At 44.9% G+C, this 23,921-nt stretch overlaps 1 protein-coding gene across 1 annotated transcript; it reads right to left on the bottom strand.

The window, feature by feature from the left end:
* Window positions 1–23,713, bottom strand: LOC104847422 (liver carboxylesterase 1-like). The gene is made up of 10 exons (XM_064273510.1): window positions 22,785–23,713; window positions 22,102–22,255; window positions 14,735–14,839; window positions 12,276–12,507; window positions 7,739–8,106; window positions 6,766–6,846; window positions 6,343–6,490; window positions 2,605–2,736; window positions 1,463–1,535; window positions 1–1,181 (listed from the first exon to the last, which is right to left on the bottom strand). The coding sequence occupies exons 1-10, from the start codon at window positions 22,913–22,915 to the stop codon at window positions 998–1,000; spliced, it is 1,608 nt and encodes a 535-aa protein (XP_064129580.1). The 5' UTR covers window positions 22,916–23,713; the 3' UTR covers window positions 1–997.
* Window positions 23,714–23,921: the final 208 nt, after the last annotated feature.

Below are 23,921 nucleotides of genomic sequence, written 5' to 3'. Positions count from 1 at the left end.
GTTATAATCTTGAGAAAAATCCAGTGTTTTCCTCCAGTTGGGGTAAGAATGACACCTCTTATAGCTTTCTGCCTCAGAGCAGAAGGCAAAACTAACCTCTAAGGCAGTTTTAGGATGATGCTTGAGGGACTTACTCCAAGGTGGTCACCACCCAAGAAGTAGTCCAGGCTACAGAGGCTACAGACCAGCTGCTGGAGGAGGTAGCCTTGGGGAGGGCCTGGGAGAGTACTGTGCATATTGAAGGTGGCACAGGCCTGTGGAATGGTCAGTCAGGCCATGCAGCAGTGCCACAGGGTCGCCACGCCACCTCTTCCTCCCATCTCACTCCAGGGACACACTCAGCCTATGTTACCTCCACCTCCATGGGTAGCTCCACACTGAAAAGAGGGGTGCTCCTCTCCGACCATCCCAAATCCAGCTGTTGGAAGTTGTTGAGGACCCAGAGAGATGGTGCAGACCTAGAGCCCCCTCAGCAGCTCCCAGAACTCAGCCTGCTGCTTCCTGCTTGCCCAGAGGCCCAGCCATCCCCAGTAGAGCACCTTCCTGCTCATGGTGCAGTCACTCTAAGGAAAAAACTCAAAACAAACCCATTGCCTTTGACTCCAACTCATGGGGACCTCATTTGTTACAGTGTAGGCCCAAGCTCTATAGGGTTTTCTTGACTGTAATATTTACGGAAGCAGATCACCACGCCATTCTTCTTTCTTCAGCAGCACTGCTGGGTGGGTTTGAACTGCCAACCTTTCAATTATTAGTCAAGCACAAACCATTTGCACCATCCAGGGACCTCATTCTCTCTAAGGAGGAAAGTTTAATCTCCAGACCAAGACACAGACACTGGCTTCATCTCCAAAACATTTATTCCCAAATTTGAGGCAATCGGTACAAAATTCTCCATCCCACCAGACAATTCTTCAGCCTCCACAATAAGAAGCCTCTTTGAGCTATAAGTGCCTTCTGTAGAATGCCCATGTAGAGTACCCAGTTGGCCCTCTGTTCATAGCTCAATGTGCTCTGTCTGCGCTGGCTGCTCTGCTCCTTTCTTGGCCAGGATCTCAGTCCAGAAACCCACCTCCTTGTCTTTCAGCTTCTGGGCTGCCTTAGTCGTGGTGCCAATCTCCAGGTACCCTTCCTTCTGGTCATATGCTGGCCAATGGGGCAGCCCCTCTCCATTGGGGTCCCTGGGAATAGAATCAAATAGAAATTCCCAAAGTTACAGTGTGGACTGAAGCAACCTTCTGAAACATGCATGGACCCATTGGTTTCATCTCTGCCAAGAGGCTCACTTGTCTCCAAGACAGGGAGCTCACCATCTCTGGGGGGAGCTTGTTCCCTTTTAAAAAGCTCCCATTGTTAGAGTACTTTGGTCATAGAGTCAAGAGCTTTACCACTTAAACTTCCCAAATAGGTATGCCCTGCTACCCCTGTCCCCGACTCTGCTCCTCTCTGCCACCAATCTCACCCATTCCGAGCAAAGTTGGCCCACAGCTTCATCACCATGTTGCTGAGTTTGACCTCCTCTTCTGTGCCACTCTCTGTGGAGAAGGGAAAAGAAAAAAAGCCTTTGATACTCAAAGTATGCTTCATGGACCAGCAGCATCAGAATTAATTGGGGGCTCATTAGAAATGCAGAATGTTGGTCCTTATCCCAGACCTACTGATTCTAAACCTGCATTTTAACAAGACCCTGGGTAATTTGTGTTCACTTTAGGTTTGAGAATTACTGATCTGGGAGTCAGTGATGGGCCTCTAGTCAATCTGTGAGCTGGCTGCATTTATCTTTTTGTGCCCACATGACCCTCCTTCCCTTTCAGAATCACAATGTCACACCCCATAGCTTCCTTCACAGCAGCTCCAACTCCAAGACTGCTCTCCCTTGGGTATTTTCTCAATCTCCTTCACCCACCCCCATTTTGATAGTCTGAAAAAAACAGAGCTGAAATGGTCCTATGGGGTTATACAACCGGGAGATGCCCAGAGGCATTGGTGTGTCAGAGAGAACCAAAAGGTGGGTCACAAGTTATCTGTAACACTTAGTGGTTAGGTATTGTAGGCATTGGTGAAGGATTTTCTTTCAAATATTGTGTTATTAAATAGATCAAATTTTAAAAGATGTGAGTTTTAGATAAATGTTAAAATAGATGGTAGTTATATAGCACATAGATAGATGGTAGAGAGATAAAAAAAATAGATGCTAGATAATAGAGGAACAGACAAGTTAGAGAGACACACACACACATAAGAAGTGATTCAAAGTTCACACCAAGTCTAGCCTTACTCTCACTCGCATTCTGTTATGCTCTTAGGAGTGGGAAATGTAGGGATGGCATTCTAGCCCTACAGGCGACCCACTACCTGTCTTATTGATGCCACAGGTCCGGATTCTGAGAGTGACCACAGCTGAGAGCATGTGAATGTGCATCCCCCATCATGCATGTTAGAGCAGGAGAAAGGCTGGGAACTGCCCAATGTAGGTCAACCCTATTATGGTGAATTCAGGAAACTAAGGCCAGGAAAGAAGGAGGAAATTGCTTAAGGCCACCAAACCGAGACTTGAGCCCAGGTCTCCTAACTACAAGCTCATAGCCAGCAAAGAGCCATCACCTTTTAAGAATGGGGTCCCGAAGACCGAGAAGAGCTCGTCCCCGTGATCTCCTATCACCGTCTTGGGTTTCATCTCTGGTGAGAAGCTTGGACGATGCTGAAATTCGTACATGTAGGTGGGGCCTCCGGCATCTGAGATACAAGAATTCATGCTCAGTTCATTTTATAAGATGCATACCTGGATGATATCAAAGTCTCCAGGGGGCCCTGAACATTCAAGGAATTGGTCACACATCTGGGTACTGAGTACACAACACCAACAATATTAATAGTGGCTCAGCTTTGTGAGTGCCAACTGTGTGTTGGGAACTGTGTGGCTCTGCAGGAAGCCCCTGGTTATCATCTCAATTCAGAAATGGAGTTTCAGGAAAGCTCATTAACTCACTTAAGACTTCATAGTTGATTGAGTTGGGGCAGGGATTTGGGCCTAGTATTTGTTGAATGAATGAATGAATGTTGAAATTCCTACATCAATCCATTCAAAATGACTATCCTCATAGGACCCTAGGTCAATTCATATAAACCCCTTTGCCTACTGATGCCTTCATACACACAAAAATCTATATACATCCAGTGTACGCTACTGTATTTCATTGATAAAAGACTAGTTTTCATTCCTTTGGAGAATATCTACAGTCCAATAGGTGTCTTCAATTTTCCCTAGTTTTGAACATTTCCTCTGGTATAGAAATTTTACAGCTTTTCCTCCCTAGCATAGTAAGAAATTTACAAAATGCAGAAAAATGAACAAAAAGATCACTTACAATCCCACCACTCAGAGAAAGCCTTTTTTGGTAATTTAGCACATATGCCTTTAAAAATATACATAAAATTGAGATAATATCATATTTACTATTTTGGAATATACTATAATCATTTCTTCACACCATTAAATATCATCCACAAAAAGATTTAACAATAAATGTCATCCCAACACGAGGATTTGTCTCTGTGCTGTACAAATGGTTAATGTGCTCAGCTGCCAACTGAGAGGTTGGAGGTTCAAATCTAACCAGAGGTACCTGAGAAGACAGGCCTGGGAATCTACTTCTGAAAAATCAGCCACTGAAAACCCTAGACAGCACAGTTATACTCTGACACACATGCGGTTGCCATGAGTTACAGTCAACTTGACGGCAACTATTAACCTGAAAACATGAGGACTCAGCACAATTCATTTAATCCTTCCCCTCACTTCATCATCGTGCCCTTGGATTAAAAAAAAAGAAGTGCTGTTTGGAACAATCAGTCCTTCTGTGGCTCTGAAATCTACTTGTTAAACAGGTGCTTCAAGGCCAAGGCCAAGGTGAATTTGCCGAAGGAGGTGGTTTAGCCTTGCCCCTGCCACTCAAAAGTTTTAGAAAAGAAACAGACGCCAGCCATAGAGGAAAGGCCTTTTGTGAACGAGAGAACTTATTTTAAGCAGTATCTTGCCCAAAAGAAATTCTTTTTTTTTTTTTTTTTAAACTTACTGCGCAGGATATATAACACTCCTTTTTTTTTTTTTTTTTTTTATGATTACAACACAGGTCTACAGAGGAAAGTACGGCACAGATTTGGGTAACAGCAATTACGAATAAAAGACACAGAGAGTGATAATCAAATATTTGCAAATTAAAACAGAGCGTGCTGTTCTCTGTCTCTCTCTTTTTTTTCTTCAGTTGGGGTAACTTATGAAATTGGCAATATTTTCTAATCTCAGTATCCCAAGTGTGCAAGAGAGTTAAGAAATCCACAGTCTTATACACTGAATAGCAATTTTGCAATAAGTGTCAAGAGCTTTAAAACACTCTTACAGTTCAGCCCAGTAATTTCGCTTCTAAAAAGCAGTCCTAAGAAAATTATTAGAGATGTGGTCAAAGATTTATGCACATAAGAATGAGTATAATGTTATTTGTGGCATCAAAAAAGGAGCAACCAGCCTAAGTAGCCAGTAAGAAGGGATGTTAAAGCCAGTTATAATGTATTCATTCCACGGAATCATATGCAGCCAATGAAATATATGTTTTTCAATGGATTTTCAATGACATTGGGAAATGCCTATAACATAGTATTAAAAAAAATCGTAACATTGATCTTTTAATTATAGGTAAGACATGAAACAATTATTAGGAAAACAAAAACCAAAAAGATTGACAGCAAAGTCTGCAGGCAGAAGAACTATGAGTGATACCTCATTTCTTCTATGTGTGTTCCTGTCTTTCAAAACTTTTTACAATTGTAACAAACTAATTTGTATTCAAAAAAGTTCTTTTTACTTAAAGGACTTTAATTAAGAAGTGACATAAATATAGGAATGAAATAATAAAAAGCCCCTAAACTCAATGTCATGTAATATCCTGGGATGGATGAGACTAGCAGAAGATGCAGAAGGGGACACCACAGGTCAGACAAGTTGCAGGAGGCTAAACCAAATTTATGAAAAAAACAGATTTGATCCCAGGTGGCCCCCAGCTAAAGGGTTTCATCAGGACCCTAGTGAGGAAGAAAGGGTAGGTAGTTAGCACCTGTACATTATGGCTGTGAGGTGTGCTTGGGCACAAAGTAGTTCAGTATTAGGTAGCCTATTCCATGCTATAGGTAGTTTTGATCATGCTTATAAAGTCCTGAATTGAAAAACCCTTCCAGCAGGGTTAGAGAAAGAGGGACCAAGGAAACATTTGTTAGCTTGCACATGAGGAGAATGAGTTACTGAAGTTTGTAGAAAAGGCGAAGTCCAGTAAGGACCTCAAAATGGCATCTAGGAGGAAACATCCATCTACTACCTAGGTGAGCTCCTCCATCATTAACCTCACATCCCACCTACTCAGCTTTGGGGAAGGTGAGGTTGGAAGATACCATGGAGGACCCTACCCTGGCCCTCAGCTTGTCACAGGCACATGATGGGATGGACAAAATCCTGCCACTGATCCTGACATCCTGCAGACTGCCTCCTCCCACACATCACACTGCTCATTTCTTTTGGTTTTCTTGGTCCCTGACAACCTCCCTGACCCTAAGCTTGGCTCCCAATCTTCCCCCAGCTCCATCAATTAACAAAGTAGTTTGCAGGTAGTTCTGACCAAGATGTACCTTCCAATATTTGCTCTCCAGCTCCCATATCATCATGACTTCTAGTAAGGAACACCAGGAGCAGATGCTGTCAGTACTCCCACCCATATCCTCCATTTCTGGACATACCAGCCTGACATCTACCTCTAGCATCCATAACTATTTGCCTGGGGTCTTTGGCCACTGGAGACTACTCTGTCCCTTCATGCAACAGGTCAAAGTGCCAGGAAATTAAAAACCCATTGGGAACAACCAATGGCTAGTGGGAGTTTGTAGTAAGTACCCAAGCTCCCTTGCTGCTGAGATGGGATGACCCTAAGGCAAGTCCTCTTCTTGTTTCCCAGAGTTCCCAGTGCCAGTTGTCCACAGTGGATACTGCTGAACAACGCATCATTGATTGGCTTCCTTCTTTCTCCTGGGTCACCTCCTCACATTCCTACTGGTGTTATCTGGGATCACCTCTCACATAAACTACTAGCACTCAGATTCTTTTCTTAGAGTTGGCTTCTGGCAGAAACCAAAACAGAACAGTACCTCACTCCAGGTCAAATGGAATCAAACATTGAGATTGAACTCTCGGCAGTTTCAACATATCTGTCTATGCTGGGGGTGCGGGGGCTGGGAAGGACAGACAAAGGATCTGGAGGTGGACAGCATCCCCTCTCCTGTCCAGCCTCTGGCACTCACCCCTGTGACGACGTGCCACAATCACAGATGGAACACCAAATGCTGCATCTCCAAGCATGTCCAGGAACAGGTCTTTCTTTTTGACAGGGTCATCTGTCCCATCTAAGTACTTCTCAGTGATCACCGGAGTCAGTTCCTCAGGGATGGCCTGAATGGATCAAGAGTGAAAAGTGACCACCAGCTGCCCACCCCCAGGTGAGCCGAAGTGGCTTCTCCACCCAGTGAGGAAAGCTTGCATTAATAGGACACCAATCAAGCTCTTTGCAGCTCTCATCCAGGGCAGCAAGGTGGGAAAGGCAGGAAAATGGGGGCAGAACCCTCAGGTCTTAGTCTTTGATCTACCATTTAAGTGCTATGTGGTTTTGGCAAGTTCCTTCCCCTTTTGGGGTCTCAGCCACTTCCCATGATTCACTGGACTCTTACAACAAGGGGGTAGGACTTCCACAAGAGCGATGCAGCTGTCTTCTGGTCCAGTTTACCTTCAGAGAGTGGGTAGCCCATCAACTGTTAAAAAAAAAAATGATTACACAGCTGTGAATCATTGAGAATTAATAGGAAGAAACAACCAAGGAAACAAACACAGACTGAAGAGGCTCTTACTTTGCCATGCTTTGATGAGCATGGGCTTCGATAAGTTGGACAAAATCAATGAATCAAATGGACTTATGTTCAGGAACTCAAGGAGTACAGGAGGATGAAAAATGTTTTGCAGAAGTTGCCCCAATTCTTTGCAGCCTACTGTGACATTTATCAGGCTAGAATCCCCCCAGTGCTCAGTGAGTCAGAAGGGAAGGCTGAAGCCAGGTAGTGTTGAAGTAGAGGGCTGTGGAGCAGATGACACAGGCCTGCCTCAGATGTCTGGGGAAGCCCCGACTCCTGCCTTTAGGGCTTTGGTCCTTTGGGATAAGCTCTGAAATCCCTCTGAGGGGAAAGTCCTTCTTCCCTTTTAGAAGTCAATTTTAACTCACAAGACAGCAGCTTTCTCTGAATCTTTCCAATTAGACTACTAAGAGCATGTGCAGAGACTTACAGAGAAAATATGAAAGCACCAAGCCTTAGGTGGGGGCCCTGGGCCTGAGGCTTAGCTCTTCTTAACTCCCGAGCTCCATCCCCATTCCAGGCTTTGGTTTTCCCACATGAACCATTGTTATCTCTACAGGCCCTCCCAGCATCGACGTTTCAGGGTTCATTGATTGGAAGGACACAGTGTTTGGGGGAGGGGTTCCCATGGGCAGCACCACCCATTTGACCATCTCAGAGAAGATTTTCATGGAAACGTCAACTCATGCCGAAGGCAACCAGCAGCCTCGACTCAAAGAGGGCCTTGGAGAATGAAGAGCTCATCCTAACTTGAGATGGTGGTGGGGTAGAGTCTAACATGTGTCCGCTTTCTCACTTTTGGAATAATCCAGCCAAACTCTTGCTTGTTGATTCCAACAATGTAGGGGACGGTGTTGAATTTCTTTTCTGCCATAATCTCTTCAGGTGTCTTTGGCAACAGCATCCCATCAACCACAATGGGCAGGAAGGGATAGCTCTGGAAGAGAACAGAGTAGTGAGACCAGAGCTGGGCACAGTCAGTGGTGGAGAGGGGGTGAACAACTTCAGCTTCTGTTAGGACAACGTAATTACTGCTGCCCAGAGCGGGTGCACGTGGTTGTGCTGTGTGGGCTATGTGCATTGCCTTGCTCAGGTTAAAATAAACAAACAAGCTCAGGGGCACTCCTCTTTTTCTCACACCTACATTCAGTCTGTCAGCAAATCCTGTATGCTATTCCTTCAAAAATATCCACACTCCCATCCCTTCTTACCACACTGCACTACTACTACCCTAGGTCAAGCTGCCATCTTGTCTTGCCTGGATTATGTACAGCAATGTAACAGCCTCGATTTGGGCTCACCTCATCTGCCCGTGTCCCTTCCCTACAGTTTATTTTCAACATAGCAGCCAAAGAGACCCTTTGTGAAATCTAAGATTATGTTACCCCTCTGTTCAAAACCCTCCAATGGGTTCTCATCTTGATTTGAATCAAAATCTAAATCCTTTAAATGGCCACGCCCCCACCTCCCATTACCTCTTTATCCTGAAGCCTAGTCTGTCCCCTCTCTGATCCACTCAAGTTACACTGACCTTGTGCCCTGGGCCTTTGCAGAAGCTATTCTCTGTGCCTTGAGCACTGTTCCTCCAGTTTTCCTGAGAACTGGCTTCCTCACCTCCTCCAGAACTTGGCTCAAATATCACCTTCTCAAGGAGCCATTCCCTGATCCTTCTACTTAAAATGCAAACCAGGGACATACCCACTGGCAGGTTCTACCCCAATTTCTTGCTTTATTTTTCTCCATAACACTGACTTCCATCAAACACACCACACACTTTGTTTATTGTAATCCCCCCGACCAGAATGTTAGGTTCTAAGAGAGTAGGGAATTTTGTCTTTTTTGGCCTGTTTTGGTGCTCTGGCCCCAGTTTCTAAATCAGATCCTGGCACATAGTAAGAGCTTATTAAATAATCACTGAGAGACTGAATAAATCCAATTGATTCTTCAGGACATCACTTCCCAGGGAGGGGGCAGAGAGGACAGGATTGTAAGATGGTACAGAGGCAATGTCACCAGAAGCTGGTAACCTGTTGGAAGGTGGCAGATGAAGAAGGAGATGGGGAGGATGTGGCTAAAGTATCCAGGCTGTGTGGCTGGGAGGAGGGTGCACCCAGGACTGAGACCCTTGGCTCCCTCCCTGAGGCCCTGTAAAGAGTGCAGCTTGCACAGCCAACCAACCCTGGCCTCTCAGGAGAAGATTTGGGCTCCTCAGTGAAGGTTCCTGAAGAAACTCTTTATCCAGGTAACATCTCTGCCACCCCGTGGAGGAAGATTCTAGCTCAGCCTCCACCCAAAGGGGCATTTTGGGGAGCAGGAAATATAAGCAAGAGAAGGTTAGACTGTGTCCATATGGCACAGAACGGATGACTAGGAGCACTGCACTGGGAGTCTGGGAAATGGGCTCCAGTCCTGCCTCTGGCCCTCCTGGCTGTGTTACCCAGGCCAGTCACTGCCCCTCTCTGGGCCTTGGTAATATAAACACAAGGAGTTACCGCGATTCCGCAAAAAGGAGGATTCTTTCATCCACATTTCACTGGAGCTTAAAGTGCAAGGCTTGAAAGTTGTAATTAAAAAAACGAAGGCCCTTACCTCTCTGGGGTCTCCAAGTAAATCAAGACTGAGGAATTTCTGTGAAGACAAAGGCAGAGGCCGTGAATGAGAAGCCTTCCTGGGAAAGAAGCTGATCTTTTGTTAGCTCAGCCCTGGAGGTAAAGGGCTTCCTTCCAGGTGCCACCCTGGCTGGGCCATGAGGAAGTGGGCTGGACCCTGGCTCCCCTGGTATAGGACAGGGGGAGGGGACGGCAGGAACAAGGCAAGGACAACTTCTGGGGTCCCCAATCTAGAGTCGCTGGACATCTCTTGTTTGTGCCACCCTGCCCTGCATCTATTTCCCCTTCTCTTGGAGACCAAAACCAAACCTGTTGCAGTCGAGTCATTTCTGACCCATACTCACCGTATAGGACAGAGTAAAACTGCCCTATAAGGTTTCCAAGGAGTAACTGGTGGATTTGAATTGTTGACCTTTTGGTTAGCAGTTGTAGTTCTTAAGAACTGTGCCACCACGGTTTAGTATCTAGCACCCCAATTTTCCTTTGGGGACTTTCCTCTTCCCCACTCTCACCCCTTTGGTCAGAAATGTATATTTGACCTGAGGTGCTCTGTCTCCCTGATCACAATGATTATTTCAGGAATGGTACTTGCTCATGTCATTTTACCCCAAAACTTCTGAGGGAATTATTGGGAAATGATCATCTCTTTCCAGTAGGGTTTCTAAACTGCTAAAGTATACGTTTAGAGTGCCATTGTTTTCTTTAATCCCCCAGGGGACAAAACTGCCTCAGAGTGAAGCCAGCACTGAGCATAGGAAGCTGAGAGGTAGAGACAGATAAAAAAAAACCAAACGAAACCCACTTTCGTTGAGGTGATTCTGACTCGTAGTGACCCTATAGGACAGAGAAGAATTGTCCCATAAGTTTCCAAGAAGTGGCTGGTGGATTTGAACTGCAGTCCTTTTTGGTTTGCAGCTGAACTCTCAACCACTGCACCTCCAGCGACAGAGAGACTCCCCGTCATATCATTTGAGCACCAGGATCCAGCTGTGTCTGAAACTACCTACTCCTTTCAGTTACCTGAAGATTCTGTTACAACACATTCCCTTTTTTTTGGCTTGAGACAGTTTGAGATGAGTTTTCTCACCTTGCACTAAAAATTCCTCACTCATACAAGCTCACTGAAACCCCTCCCACCCCGCTATCTTTGGTGTGTGGTCATCAAAATTGCACTGAATGTTACATTACACTGCAGCAAATATGCCTGACAAGTATGCAGGAAGTGACCAGTAAGGGTCTCTCCATTCTGAATTGTAGCTCCAGCAGCCAGGGGTGTGTGTGTGTGTGTGTGTGTGTGTGTGTGTGTGTGTGTGTGTGTGTGTTTATATTGGGGATAGTGAATAATCATGGAAAGCACTTCCAAATGATCACAGAAAGTCCCAAAAGGAGATTTTAAGACTCTTAGGTTCTCTGGGTTTTCCCAAAGTCACCAACTCTCCCCTTATAAGCAGGGTCTTTTGTGCCTCATGAAGAATTGTTACAATATTTGTCTCTTTCCAGGCATGAGAAAATACTTGTGTGTTAATTCTTTCAACCCTTTGGTCACCTTATTAGGGGTTGAGACACCAGGATCCAAGCCCAGAAACCACACTGGCCTCAACCCATGGGGATACATGCAGAGTCCAGGGCTCTATGCCTGCCCCTGGGAAATCCCGGGAGTATCCTCAGGAGGCCAGTGTCCAGACTGAAAGTCCAAAGGCTCAGGCTACTTTGGAGCTCACCACAAGGAGAATAGCTTGGCTTTAAGGCCTGTATTCTCTGAGGTGTATGCTCTGCTGTAGCTTCTCTGAGATGACAGATGCCATAGCCATCCACCAATCTGCAAATGCCACCTTCTATGTGAAGCATCCCTGCTAGTTAAAATGAAGGCTTCCCCCTCTGTACTCCCACCACAGTTAAAGATGGGTGTGTTTTTCCTTGGACAGTTCCTTGTCTGCATCATCGACTCTGACACCCCCCATATAGTTAGCATGGATGGATAGATGAATGGATGGATGCATGGATGGATAGATGAATGGATGGATGCATGAATGGATGGAAGGGGTTGGTCAATCCATGGAGTATGGATGAGTTGAACAAATGACTGGATAGAAGGACAGTAACTGGCAGACAGAGGAATCATTGGTTTTTGGAGTGAAGATTTATGGTGGATGGATGATGAATGGATGCTGGATGGATTGATAATCGATGGATGTAATGTTATTGATGGATTAGTGGATTGACTGATATTAGATTGGTGAAGCAATATTGATGGATTGGATAGATTTGTAGTTGAGTAGATAGATGGTAAAATGATAAATGGACAGATGGGTGGGTGGATGGATGGCTACCCTAGAATCACAGTTGAGGCAGGGTCTCAGGAAATCTAGAAAACTGGGCTACTACTGAGTTATAATTTAGGTAGTTTCTAAATTAACCAAGATAAATTGTGGCAACCTTTGTTCTTAATAACCTTGCCTCTAAAGTTCAGGATGGTGGTTTCCTCTGAGAAGGAAGGAGGAGAATGGAACTAGAAAGGGATGCCCAGGGATTTTCAGCCAAATCTGTAATGGTTAATTTCTTAAAAATATATCTGAAAACGAGGATGGCAAAATAACAAGTTTTGATAGAACTGGGGGATTTACATAGAATTCTTCATTAATATTATTTTACTTTTCTGACATTTGATATATTTCACAATAAAAAAGGATAGAAGAAATTACTTATTGAGATCCTTAGGCTAACGCTGCTCCCGAGAGAAAAGAAACTGTTCAGGTAGATTTTTCAGGTAAAGGTGGCAGCTGAAATGATAAAGCCTGGGGCCAAGTTTAAAGGGTGGGACTTGTGTGGCCACTAGAATGAATGCACCTACCATCTTCAGTGATGTCTCCAAGAGTTCCTCCTCTGTCTTCTGGCGCAGGCAGTGAACCATGACAGCAGAGGTGGTGCTTTTACACCCAGCCAAGATAGCAAATTTCTGTGGCGATAGCAGGTTACAGCAGAATTCAAGAGTGATATCCCTTCCCTCAAACAATGTAGACAGAACGTTTTACCCTATTTCTTAAGGTAGCATATGATAGTAGAAAAAACCCAGACGGTGTGGGCCCTGGGTCCTAGTCTTGCCTCTGTTATTAATTTGATTTGTGATTTGAGCCAATTACACATTCTCTCTGTCTGTTACCTTAACCAGAACCAGTTGTCCTCAAGCCAATTACAACTCATGGCAACTCCATGTGTTTCAGAGTAAGGCTGTGCTTCATAGGGTTTTCAATGGCTCTGATCTTTCAAAAGGAGATCACCAGGCCTTCTTCTGAGTGCTTAACCGTTTTCACCACCCAGGGGCTCCTCAGTTACCTTATGTCTGTTTAGAAGGGCATAATGATCTCAAAGCTGAATGTCTAAAGAGAGTCAGTGTGGAGTGGTGGTTAAGAGCATCAACTCTCAATAATATTGCCTGAATTCCTATTTCAGCTCTGCCACTTGCATTTGACTTACATTTGACCTTGGACAAGTCACTTAACTTCTCTGTTGTCAGTTTCCACAACTATGGTGTGGTTGTTGTTGTGTGACATTCAGCTCATTTCGACACATAGTGGCCTTACATGACAGAGTAGAACTGCCCTATAAGGTTTTTTAGGCTGTAATCTTTATGGGAGCAGATTCCCAGGTCTTTGTTGATGGAGTGGCTGGTGGGTTCAAAGTGACGACCTTTCAGTTAGCAGCCAAGCACTTAACCTATGTGCCACGAAGGCTCCTCAGCTTCTCCACCCATAGATGGGGATAATGACTGGCCTATCTTAATACCTGAAAGGGCTTAGAAGGGCACCAACACATATTAAAACATGTGCAGAACTACGGGAGGTCCAGTTAAGATGACTCACATGAAGGCACTTCAGAAACTGCAGAACATCATTTAACTCTGAGGCCTAAAGGAAAATAGCCTGGCATCTGTCCCAATGCATACCAGATGTTGCTTCAAAGTTAAACAAGACAATATGCAAATGAATGGGTGTGGCAGTATTCCAACAAAACTTTATTTATGGACACTGAAATTTGAATTTCATATAATTTTCACAGGTTGTGAAATACTGTTCTTTTGATTTTTTTCAATTACTTAAAAATATAAAAATCATTCTTAGCTCATGCGTCATAAAAAATAAACAAACAATGGGCAAGATTCTAAGACAAGCTGAGGGGCTCAGATCACTGCTTGGAGAGCTAGTGACACAAGCCCATGTGCTTTTTCCCTCTTCAAAAGTAAAAAAAGGTAAAAAAAAGATTCCGCTAAAGGAGAGACTTGCTTCAGCCTATCTTCGAGTTGGACTGGTCTATCCAGCACACCTTTGCCCCCAACTTTTCTGAGAATGGTTCCTTCTTCTGGGCCACGGAGCTCCCATAATAGCTCCTGAAAGCCACGCTCATATAAGTTGCCCACCCTCCTAACTACAATGAATGGGACCAAGAATAGGCATCCAAGCAAACCTGGGACAGAGAATTTCTTTTGTAAATGATCTGGAATTGGGGCTGAGCACTTCTAGTATGAAAATGATAAAAGCTCTAAAGCAGAGGAGAAAGCCTGACTACTTGCTGAAATCAAAAGGAAATTCTTAAAACTCAGGAGCAGGTGGAGTGGTCATGTGAACTGGAAGCAAAATGTAACCAGAGGAGAAGAAGGAGATGGATAGAAGGCGGACTCCATGATAGTGGGGCCATGGTGAGTGTGCACTGGCTCCCCAGAGCCTGGTACAGTGCCTGGTACATACTCAGCACTCAGTATGGATCTGTTATGGAATAAGTTAAATGGCACAGGGAGAAGTAGATGACAAAGAGAGGATGACAACAGAGATAGCTGCATGTCCAAGCCCAGGAAAGTCAAGGATCTACCAAAGCAGAAAGAGACAAGAATCTTCCCTTAGACTTGGCAGAGAACAACTGGCCCTGCTAATGCCCTGAATTCAGACTTCTGGTCTCCAAAGCTGTCAGACAGTAAATGCTTGTTCTTTAATATCACCAGCTTGTGGCATTTTTTGTGAAGGCAGCACTAGCAAACTAATACCTTGAGCAAGGTGTCTTGTTGTCTGTCCTACTTAGCCATTCTTGCTTCCATAATTCTTCGACAACGTAAGTTGAGTCCTTGGCAAGAAAGACCCCTGAGATTCCAGGAGACCAGGCAGGTTCAGGCAGATGTCCAAAGTGAGACCTACCTCAGCTGCTGACCTGCTTTCATTCTTGACCAAACCAATAGAGAGGGTCACGCCACTCTCAGAAATGGCCCGGTGGAAGAGGTTCTTGGCCAGAGGAGATAAAACCTGTGAGGGGAGTGGAGAGGAGGAGAGTTTATGCTCACAGGAAGGGGTCAATGACACATCTGTTCTTCCAGAACTACCTCCATTCACAGCTCTGCCCTGGCACATTCCTCTGGGGACAACTCGAGGACTTCAGGAGCATGTTAGAGGACTCGGTGGGCATAATAGCTCCTCATCTGCCCTGGGCTCTTCTCCTAGACTGACCCAGGGGCCTGGCTTCCACAAGACAAGCTTAGCGGGGTGGATCAGGAACACAGCATGAGGGCTGGAATAGGAAGCGTATGGTACATCTTTACTATCAACAACCAAAAGTACTCTGAAGAACACCTTGGCATATCCCCAACAAACTTTAAATACACATTTCTTAGTTAGCATTTCCCTAACTCAGAATTTATCTTAAGCTAATTGATCAAGGAGGCATAAAAAGTTGTATGAGGATATTTTTACCCAACATTGGAAATAACCCAAGTGTCCAATATTATGACATTGGTTAAGTAAGTTAATTTGCATTATTACCATGAATGACTATGCAAACACAAAAACGTTATTGTGGAAGAATATTTAATGCTGTTTTTGTGTGCCGTCAAGTTGATTCTGACTCATAGTGATCCTATAGAACAGAATAGAATTGCCCCACAGGGTTTCCAAGGCTGTGATCTTTACCAAAGCAGATTACCACATCTTTCTCCCACAGCACGGCTGGCGGGTTCGAACCACTGACCTTTCAGTTAGCAGCCAAGTGCCTAGCCACTGTGTCACCAGGGCTCCTTAAGAATAACATTATGGTGGAATATTTAATGCTTAGGGAGGTACTTATATTGACATGTTAAGGAAGTTTTTTGACAGACACCAGTACCAGTTGCCACCAAGTCAGTTCTGACTCATGGAGATCCCACGTGTGTCAGAGTAGAACTGTCCTCTGTAGGGTTTTCAGTGGTTGATTTTTCAAAAGTAGATCACCAGGCCTGTCTTCTGAGGTAACTCTGAGTGGACTCACTCAAACTGCCAACCTTTCAGATAGCAATCAAGCACATTACCTGTTTGTGTACTCCAGGGACTCTTTTAGATAGATAGGCAGATGGATAGATAGATAGACAGACAGACAGATTGATCGACTGATTAAATGAATCATGGAGAAAATACTAGAAAAATACATGTCAAAATGTTAATGTTGAGTATCCCTGGGTAGTGCAACTGTGGATGTCTTTTTCCTTCTTTGGGCTTACTTATACTTTTCCTTTTTCTCCACTTTAAAAATATAAAGATTTCCCTCACTGTATGAAGCCAATGCACATTTTAAAAACATGGTAATAGCACTGACCCTCTGCTCAACTGTCAGGCAGCTGGAAGGTTTCTCACAGCTCCCAGCACCTTCTGATCTAGTTTTCCACCTTAGCTTCTCTCAGTGTCTCCCCAGCCGTATTCCCACACCAGCAGACACCTTGTGTCTTAGGGTGGGCTCTCTAGAGAAGCAAAACCAGTAAAGTGTATAAATATATATTACAGACAGATTTATATCAAGGAAATGCCTCACACCATGTAGAGACTGGATGTCCCAAGTCCATGTGCCAAGATAGAGGCTTCTCCTGATCCACACAGCCACAGGGATTGGAAAATCCAAGATCAGCATTTCAGAGAGCAGGGCTCCTGCTCACAGTCTGCGAAGATTGATGAATCTCAAGATCGGCAGGCAAAACCACAGGTAAGCTGCTAGCTCAAGTCCCCAGAATAGGAGGTCACATGAACAGGAGCCAGTGGCAGGACCCAGCATGACCAAAAAGCCCCCAAGCCTTGCCAGGATGTCCACTTATATCTGATGCAGGCCACAGGCTCAAGGAAACTCCCTTTCAACTGATTGGTTACTCACAGCAGATCCTATCATGGGGGTGACCACATATCACATCTCAACAGGGAAGTGATCACAACATTATGCAAGTCCCAAAACATTGAGAATCATGGCCCAGCCAAGTTGACACACAATCTTAACATCACATTCAACCCCTTGTCACCATGACACCTGTACACATCTCCTTAAACCATACATAATCTATGAATAAAGACAATTATAAAGTCATATTTGCACCTAAGATAATACAATGAACACACATACACCCAAAAATGCACTAGCCCTGTTTACATCTTATATTTTAAAAGTGAAGAAAACAAAAATATTTGGTGCACATATACAAAGCAGAAATACTCATAACAATTACAGTCCTCATTTCTGCAACTGGTCATGTGGCTGTAACTGATACTTAGAGCTTCCGTCTTCCATCACCCATTTCGTATTCCCTTGGCCTCAGCAAGTACCTTAGCTGGTTGTGCTTCTGTGCTTGGTGGGGTGACCCAAACCTTCATTCCTGAATGGTCTGGGCTATTAGCAGTCATGTCAGAATTCAGTTGCTGTAGTTTTCCACTGACTTTAAAATCACAGGACATGGTAGTACCGACAGACACCCTAAGGGATATCCTGCATTCCAGACATACTCTTCTTTACCTCCATTACGTAATACCCACCCAATTTCCTCTTGGCAATCAAGATCAATTACACCAGCCAGTATGGTAACTTCTTTGCCTGTTGGACCAGAGTCATAAGGAGCTTAAAGTGGCCAGGTGGCATTCTTAGCTTCCAGTTCAATGGAATCAAATGATGTGTCTCTAGGTGGGAGCATTCCTCCTTTTGGAACTAAGACCACTAGTCCTGCAGAGCATAAGGTCGGGGAACAGGAAGCAAAAATCTTGTGAATGGGTCACTAGGGTAATAGCGAGTGGTGTCATTCCCATTTCTACCCCTTGATTCCTGGACCTATGAATCTGGCTATGGGAGAAACACCACCATATCTTGGATGCTGCTTTAGAGCATATACAGCCTCCTGGAGAACACTGCCCCAACCTTGCAAGGTATTGCCACCTAGCTGGAACCATAACTGCATCTTTAGAAGGCCAATCCATCATTCTATCAAGTCAGCTGCTTCAAGGTGATGGGGAACATAGTAGGACCACTGAATTCCATGAGCACAGACCCACTGTCACACTTCTTTTGCTGTGAAGTGAGTCCCTTAATCCAAGGCAATGCTGTGTGGGATACCATGACAGTGGACAAGGCATTTTTAAGTCCATGGCTTGTAGTTTTGGAAGAAGCATTGTTTGCAGGGAAGGCAAATCCATATCCAGAGTAAGTGTCTATTTTAGTAAGAACAAAACACTACACTTTCTATAACTGAAGTTGTCCAGTGTAATCAACGGCCACTAGGTTCCTGGATGATCACCTCAATGAATGGCACTATCTGCCACTGACACTTTAAGCACCATTGGATCAGGTGGGTCATATGGTCCAAGTGGCAGAGCAGCCTGCACAGCAGCCTGAACTTTTCGTAGAGCCTTCTGCTGTTCTGGACCCCACTCAAAACTAGCAATTTTTCAATTCACTTGATATATAGGCCAGAGTAGCACACTCAAATTAGGAATATGTTGCCTCTGAAATCCAAAGAGGTCCACTAGGTGTTGCACCTCCTTTTAGTTGTGGGAGGAGCCAGATGCAATAACATATCCTTCACTTTAGAAGGAATATCTTGACATGCTTCACACCACTGGACCCCTAGAAACTTCACTGAGGTGGAAAGTGCCTGAATCTTTGTGGGATTAATTTCCCACAATCTAGCATGCAAATGTTTTACCAGTAAGTCCAGAGTCTTTGACACTTCTTCCTGAATAGGTTGAATCAGCATACTGTCATCAATGTAATGGACCAGTGTGATGTCTTGTGGAAGGGAAAGGCACTCAAGGTCCCTTCAGACTAAATTATGACATAAGGCAGGAGAGGCAATGCAACCCTGAGGTAGGCAACTGACGGTGTATTGCTGGCTTTGCCAGCTGAAAGCCAACTGCTTCTAATGGTCCCTCAAAAGCAAGTATGGAGAAAAAGGCATTAGCCAGATCAATAGCTGCATACCAGGTACCAGGAGATGCATTTATTTGCTCAAGCCATGAGAAAATTAATCTGGAGCAGCAGCTGCAATTGGAGTCACTACCTGGTTAGGTTTTCGATAATCCACTGTCATTCTCCAAGATCCATCTGTTTTTTGTACAGGCCAAATAGGTGAGTTGAATGGGGGTGTGGTAGGAATCACCAGCTTTGCATCCTTCAAGTCCTTCATGGTGGCAGTAATCTCTGCAATCCCTCCAGGGATGCAGTATTGCTTTCAGTTTACTGTTTTCCTAGGTAAGGGCAGTTCTAATGGCTTCCACTTGGCTTTTCCCACCATTATAACCCTTACTCCATTTGTCAGGGATCCAATGTGGGGATTCAGCCAGTTGCCGAGTATATCTATTCCAATTATGCATTCTGGAACTTGGGAAATCACTATGGGATGGGTTCAGGGACACGCTGGACCTACTGTGAGATGGATGTGAGCCAAGACTCCATTAACAACCTGACTTCCACATGCCCCCACACCGACTGGTGGGCCACAGTGATGTTTTGGGTTTCCTGGAATTAGTGTCTATATCCAGTAATCCCCAAAAAGTCTGAATATTTTCTTTTCCCCAATGAACAGTCACTCTTCTGAAAGGTCATAGATCCCTTTGGAAGGCTGGGAGAGAGATTGAGAGTATAAATTTTTGGCAGTGTATTGGAGTCCTTCCTCAAGGGGACCTGGCCTCCCTTTCATTCAAGGGGTTGTGGGTCTTTAAATTCACGCATGTCTGGGAATTGATTGAGGGACCCCGACTCTCTTTCGGGTGATTCAAGTTAGGCTGGTGTTCACCCGACCTAGAATTCATCTGTTTATACAGGTCAAATAAATATTTAGTAGATTTCCTATCTATTTCACTCCTAGGAACACCATGACTAAGTAGTCAACATGATAAGTCCGTATAAGTCAGACTACTCTGACTGAATTCATTGTCCATTAGTATACCAAGGCAGGTGTGGTACTTCAAGCTGATTTATTGTAGGCCACCACGTAATCCATGCTTCAGCAACCCAGCCAAATAAACTATTAGATACTTTCCTAACTTCTTGAGTTGAAATATTGTGCTTAGTGGACCCAAATCAATAAACTCAGACTGATCCATCTTCACGTTGCTTCCACAATTATACTATACCCTTGTTACCCATTCCCACACATATTACCCAGGTCTCTGTACATATTAGAAAAGTCCAGCAGTTCTTTTGGAGTGTAGCGTACCTCCTCCTGGGTCACACTTCTTACTTCACCTTTTAAGGCTCACTGAGACTTAAGTCTAGTATATGTCCAGAAGCCAAAATTGGTAGTGGGAAGTGTTTTGAGGACATTCAGAATCATTTTGTAAAGCATGTGCCCCAGGCAATGACTCAGATCACGGCTCTTTAGAGGCAGCTGAGCTAATATCATTAGATCAGAGTGGAGGGGCTAATGGTTTTACTGGGCAAGGCGGTTTAGCAGACAAACATGTAGTAATCTCTTCAGAAAAGAGTGACAGGGCTGGTTCTGTTGTCGGGAGTGATTTGACAGAATTTAGGGGCTTGATGTCTCCAGCTTGCTGATTATCTGCAGATATGTACCCATCCCAAGTTTCAGGATCCCATTGCTTCCCAATCACTGCCCTCACTTTAACTTTAGACACTTCTCGAGGTTGGCAGTTGAGCTGGTGTTGTAATTCAGCCATTCTTACAATAAGACTGTGGGTTTGGTTTTCATCAATATCAGCTCTGTTACTACAAGAAATAAGAGTTTCTTTCAAAGCACAAGTGAAAACTTTCAAGTCATTTATGCAGCACTTGAGCTGTGGATCTGATGCCCTGAGAGCATCTCTTTCGCCAGTATGCCTAGTGAAAGTAGGACCAACCAACTAGCTTCCTTATACTTCTCATTCTGACTAAATTGTAGAAAGGTGTCACACACACAATCACTCAGAGCCTCATCTTTCACTGATATCTGATCTATTTGGATTGTGTATTTGGATTGGCACCTTATGCCGTGGATTAGTAGTGCCCTCTTTACTACTGGAAACAGAGTCATCAACATCTTTACAACTAACCAGACTTGAGAATCAATTTAGAAAACTCTTCCTTTCAATTTTGTTTCCCTAGACTCACTCTCAGTACCAAATGTCTCAGGCTGGGTTCTCCAGAGAAACAAAACCAGTAAAGTGTATAAATATATATACAGAGATTTATGTCAAGGAAATGGCTTATGAGGTTGTAGAGGCTGGAGTGTCCCAAGTCCATGTGCCAAGATAGAGGCTTCTCCTAATTCATGTAGCCGCAGGGGCTGGAGATCCCAAGATCGGCAGGTAAGAGGACAGGGCTCTTGCTCCCTGGCTGTGAAGATGGATGAATCCCAAGATCAGCAGGCAAAACTACAGGTAAACTACTAGCTCATGTCCCAAGAACCAGAGGTCAGATGAACACTAGCCAGCTACAGGATCCAGCATGAGCAAAAAGCACCCAAGCCTTGCCAGAATGTCCACTTATATTCGATGCAGGACACAGCTCAAGGAAGCTCCCTTTCAGCTGATAGGCTACTCACAGCAGATTCCATCATGGAGGTGATCATGTATCAAACCTCAATAAGGAAGTGATCACAACATTATTCAACTGCCAAAACACTGAAAATCATAGCCCAGCCAAGTTGATTCAGATAGCCCAGCCTAGATTCTGTCTATGTCTCACAACCTTGGCCAATCCCACCCTGTTTCCTCTTCACATCCCTTGTCTCTCTTGCCCACCTCCCCCAGGTTTCCTCCCCCAGCACACTTCCATCCCTCAGACCAGAGACAGTTGTCCACCCTTTCTGGCATGGTAAAGCCATCAGACCATCTCAGAGGAGGTTCCACCCTTTCTAGCTCTGCTTCCTCTTGATGTGTATGTGGATCTGTTTCAAGCCAAACAGTGAAACTCCACCTTACTCTTGTCCTCACCTCCTCTTATGCATAATTTATACTCACCACCGCTTCCCAAGAAAAGTGAGGCAAGCCTTAACATTACAATGGTTGGGAAAGAGAGAAAGAGCTCGACCAGGCTAGACGAAGAGAATGTCATGGCTATAGGCTTCATCTGGAGATTTACTCATATGGTCCCAGTGTGCAAAGCTGACCTTTAAGCTCCCTCGAGGCTGAGGAGAGTTTACATATTAGCTCTTTACCCTATGATGTTTGGCAGTGAGTAGGGTTAGCTCTGAATCCAGGCTTTAATAAAAGGTGGCCTTGACTCAACTGGCTGGTTTCCAAGGGACTCATGAGCATCACGGCTGGGTGTCAGGCCTGGTGCTGGGGTCACTTACAAGAACAGAGACACTTGCACCTCCTGCAGACTCTCCAAAGATGGTCACTGAGCCTGGGTTCCCTCCAAAGTCAGCAATGTTCTCCTGGACCCAGTGCAGTGCAGCCACCTGGTCCCAGAGACCCCAGTTCCCTGGGCTGTGCTCATCCCCAGTGCTGTGAGTGAGAGAAGAGGGTGGGGGCGGGGACAGAGATGTCACAGCAAAGCCTCTCAGGACTGTAGATGGGGTGGGGGGCTCCAGCTGGGCCTTCCAGGATAAGACTGGGCTTCCACATCCCTGACACAGGGGTCTTTAACCACCTTCCCCTTCTGTCACATTGTTCCGTTTAGGACTCCACATTTATCCATTTGGCAAACATTTATTTGTCAACCCTTAACTGCTGTGCTGCAGGTTAACTGTCATAATAGAGGAATGTACAAAGTACTGAGATGAATATTTAAGAGGAGGTAACATTTGGGGTGGCTCTTATAGGATGAACAGGAACTTGGTAGGTATAGTAGGTGCTCTAGGCAGAGAGGACAGCATATGTGGCTCCAAGGAATGAGAAGGTGAAGGGAGGAGGAACTTGAATGTCTCACTAAGGAGCTTAGCAAAGGTCTCTTTGGAGGCTGACCTCGTCAGAGCTAGGTCCTAGCACCCTTATTTGAGGACCAGTGTGCAGATGGGAGAATCCAGTCTCTTACCTGAAGAATCCCCAGATCCCCAGGCGATACTGAATGGTCACCACCACCACGTCTTCATGGGCAGACAGGGCTAGCCCATCGTACATTGATGCCCCGCCCACCATCAGACCACCTCCATGGATCCATACCATTACCTGGACAGGAGGAAGCAACCATGTTGGTTATAGGAAGCAGAACTAGAAGGAACCTCTAGAGGTTGTTTGCTTTGGCCATCAACCTCTTGGTCACAAACAAAGGAGGCCATTGCTCAAAGCCCGCAGTCCCCAGCAAGGCTGGAGCCTTATCTCCCATTCTCCCAATGAAGCTGAAGCCACCACCCCACTCAGTGTATCCTGGCTGCCCCCACTGTCCTCGTTAGCACATCAAGTCTCACCTGAACTCCAAGGCTCCTCATGCTTTCAGTGGGAGCAGCACAGGCCAAGGGTGTCATGTTTTCCCCAACACTTTCATTGTCCTCATGCCTGGACCTCACAACCAGCTCAGCAGACACTGCACGGAGCAGCTTTTGTATTTCAGCTTTGCCTGACTTAGCTCTTCTGTGAGGAATAGAACTTCTCCCCCAGAGCAAATGATTATCCCAAGAGTAGCACATGTCCCTGATGATATCTCTTCCTAACATGCCTTGCCTCCTTCCCTCTGCATCCTCTGAATCCCCAAACCCCAGCAACCCTCCAAAGCCCAGCCCAAAATCAGCCTCTTTCAAGCTGAGACCCTGCCATGTGCCAGGGACTGTGCTAAGAATTGAGGATGAAAGTGGACATAACCATTCACAGCTCATGCTTCTTGAATTAAAAGAATTCACATAATTGGGGAGAAGTGGGAGTGGCTAAAATAATACTATTGTCCATAAAAAGAAGACACACTTTTATAACACACACTATGTGCCAGGTACTGTTCTAAGCACTTCAAATCATTTCATGTTCATTCAACCACCCATGAGGTGGGGCCAAGATGCCTGAATAGCCAGGTGATTCCAGCTATCCCGCTTACAACAAAGACCTGAAAAATCAAATGAAACAATTGTTTTTATGACAAGCTAGGAGCCCTGAACATCAATGGCAAAGTTAGAAAACGGACTGAGTAGCATGGGGAGAAAGAGATGGTTCAGAAGTGGAGAAGACTTCCTGGAGTTGAATC

The sequence above is a fragment of the Loxodonta africana genome, chromosome 21, assembly GCF_030014295.1.
Source record: "Loxodonta africana isolate mLoxAfr1 chromosome 21, mLoxAfr1.hap2, whole genome shotgun sequence".
Taxonomy (NCBI): Eukaryota; Metazoa; Chordata; class Mammalia; order Proboscidea; family Elephantidae; genus Loxodonta; species Loxodonta africana.
The sequence above is the reverse complement of the archived record's forward strand: the minus strand, read 5'-3'. Positions and strand labels throughout refer to the sequence as shown.

Excerpts from the sequence above, each read along its gene's own strand:
- LOC104847422 (XM_064273510.1), bottom strand. The coding sequence starts at position 22,915 with ATGGTATGGATCCATGGAGGTGGTCTGATGGTGGGCGGGGCATCAATG. Across the intron at positions 6,847-7,738 it reads TTGGCTGGATTATTCCAAAA|TTGATGGGCTACCCACTCTC; the intron begins GTGAGAAAGCGG and ends TTTTTTTAACAG. Across the intron at positions 1,182-1,462 it reads GCCAACTTTGCTCGGAATGG|GGACCCCAATGGAGAGGGGC; the intron begins GTGAGATTGGTG and ends TTCTATTCCCAG.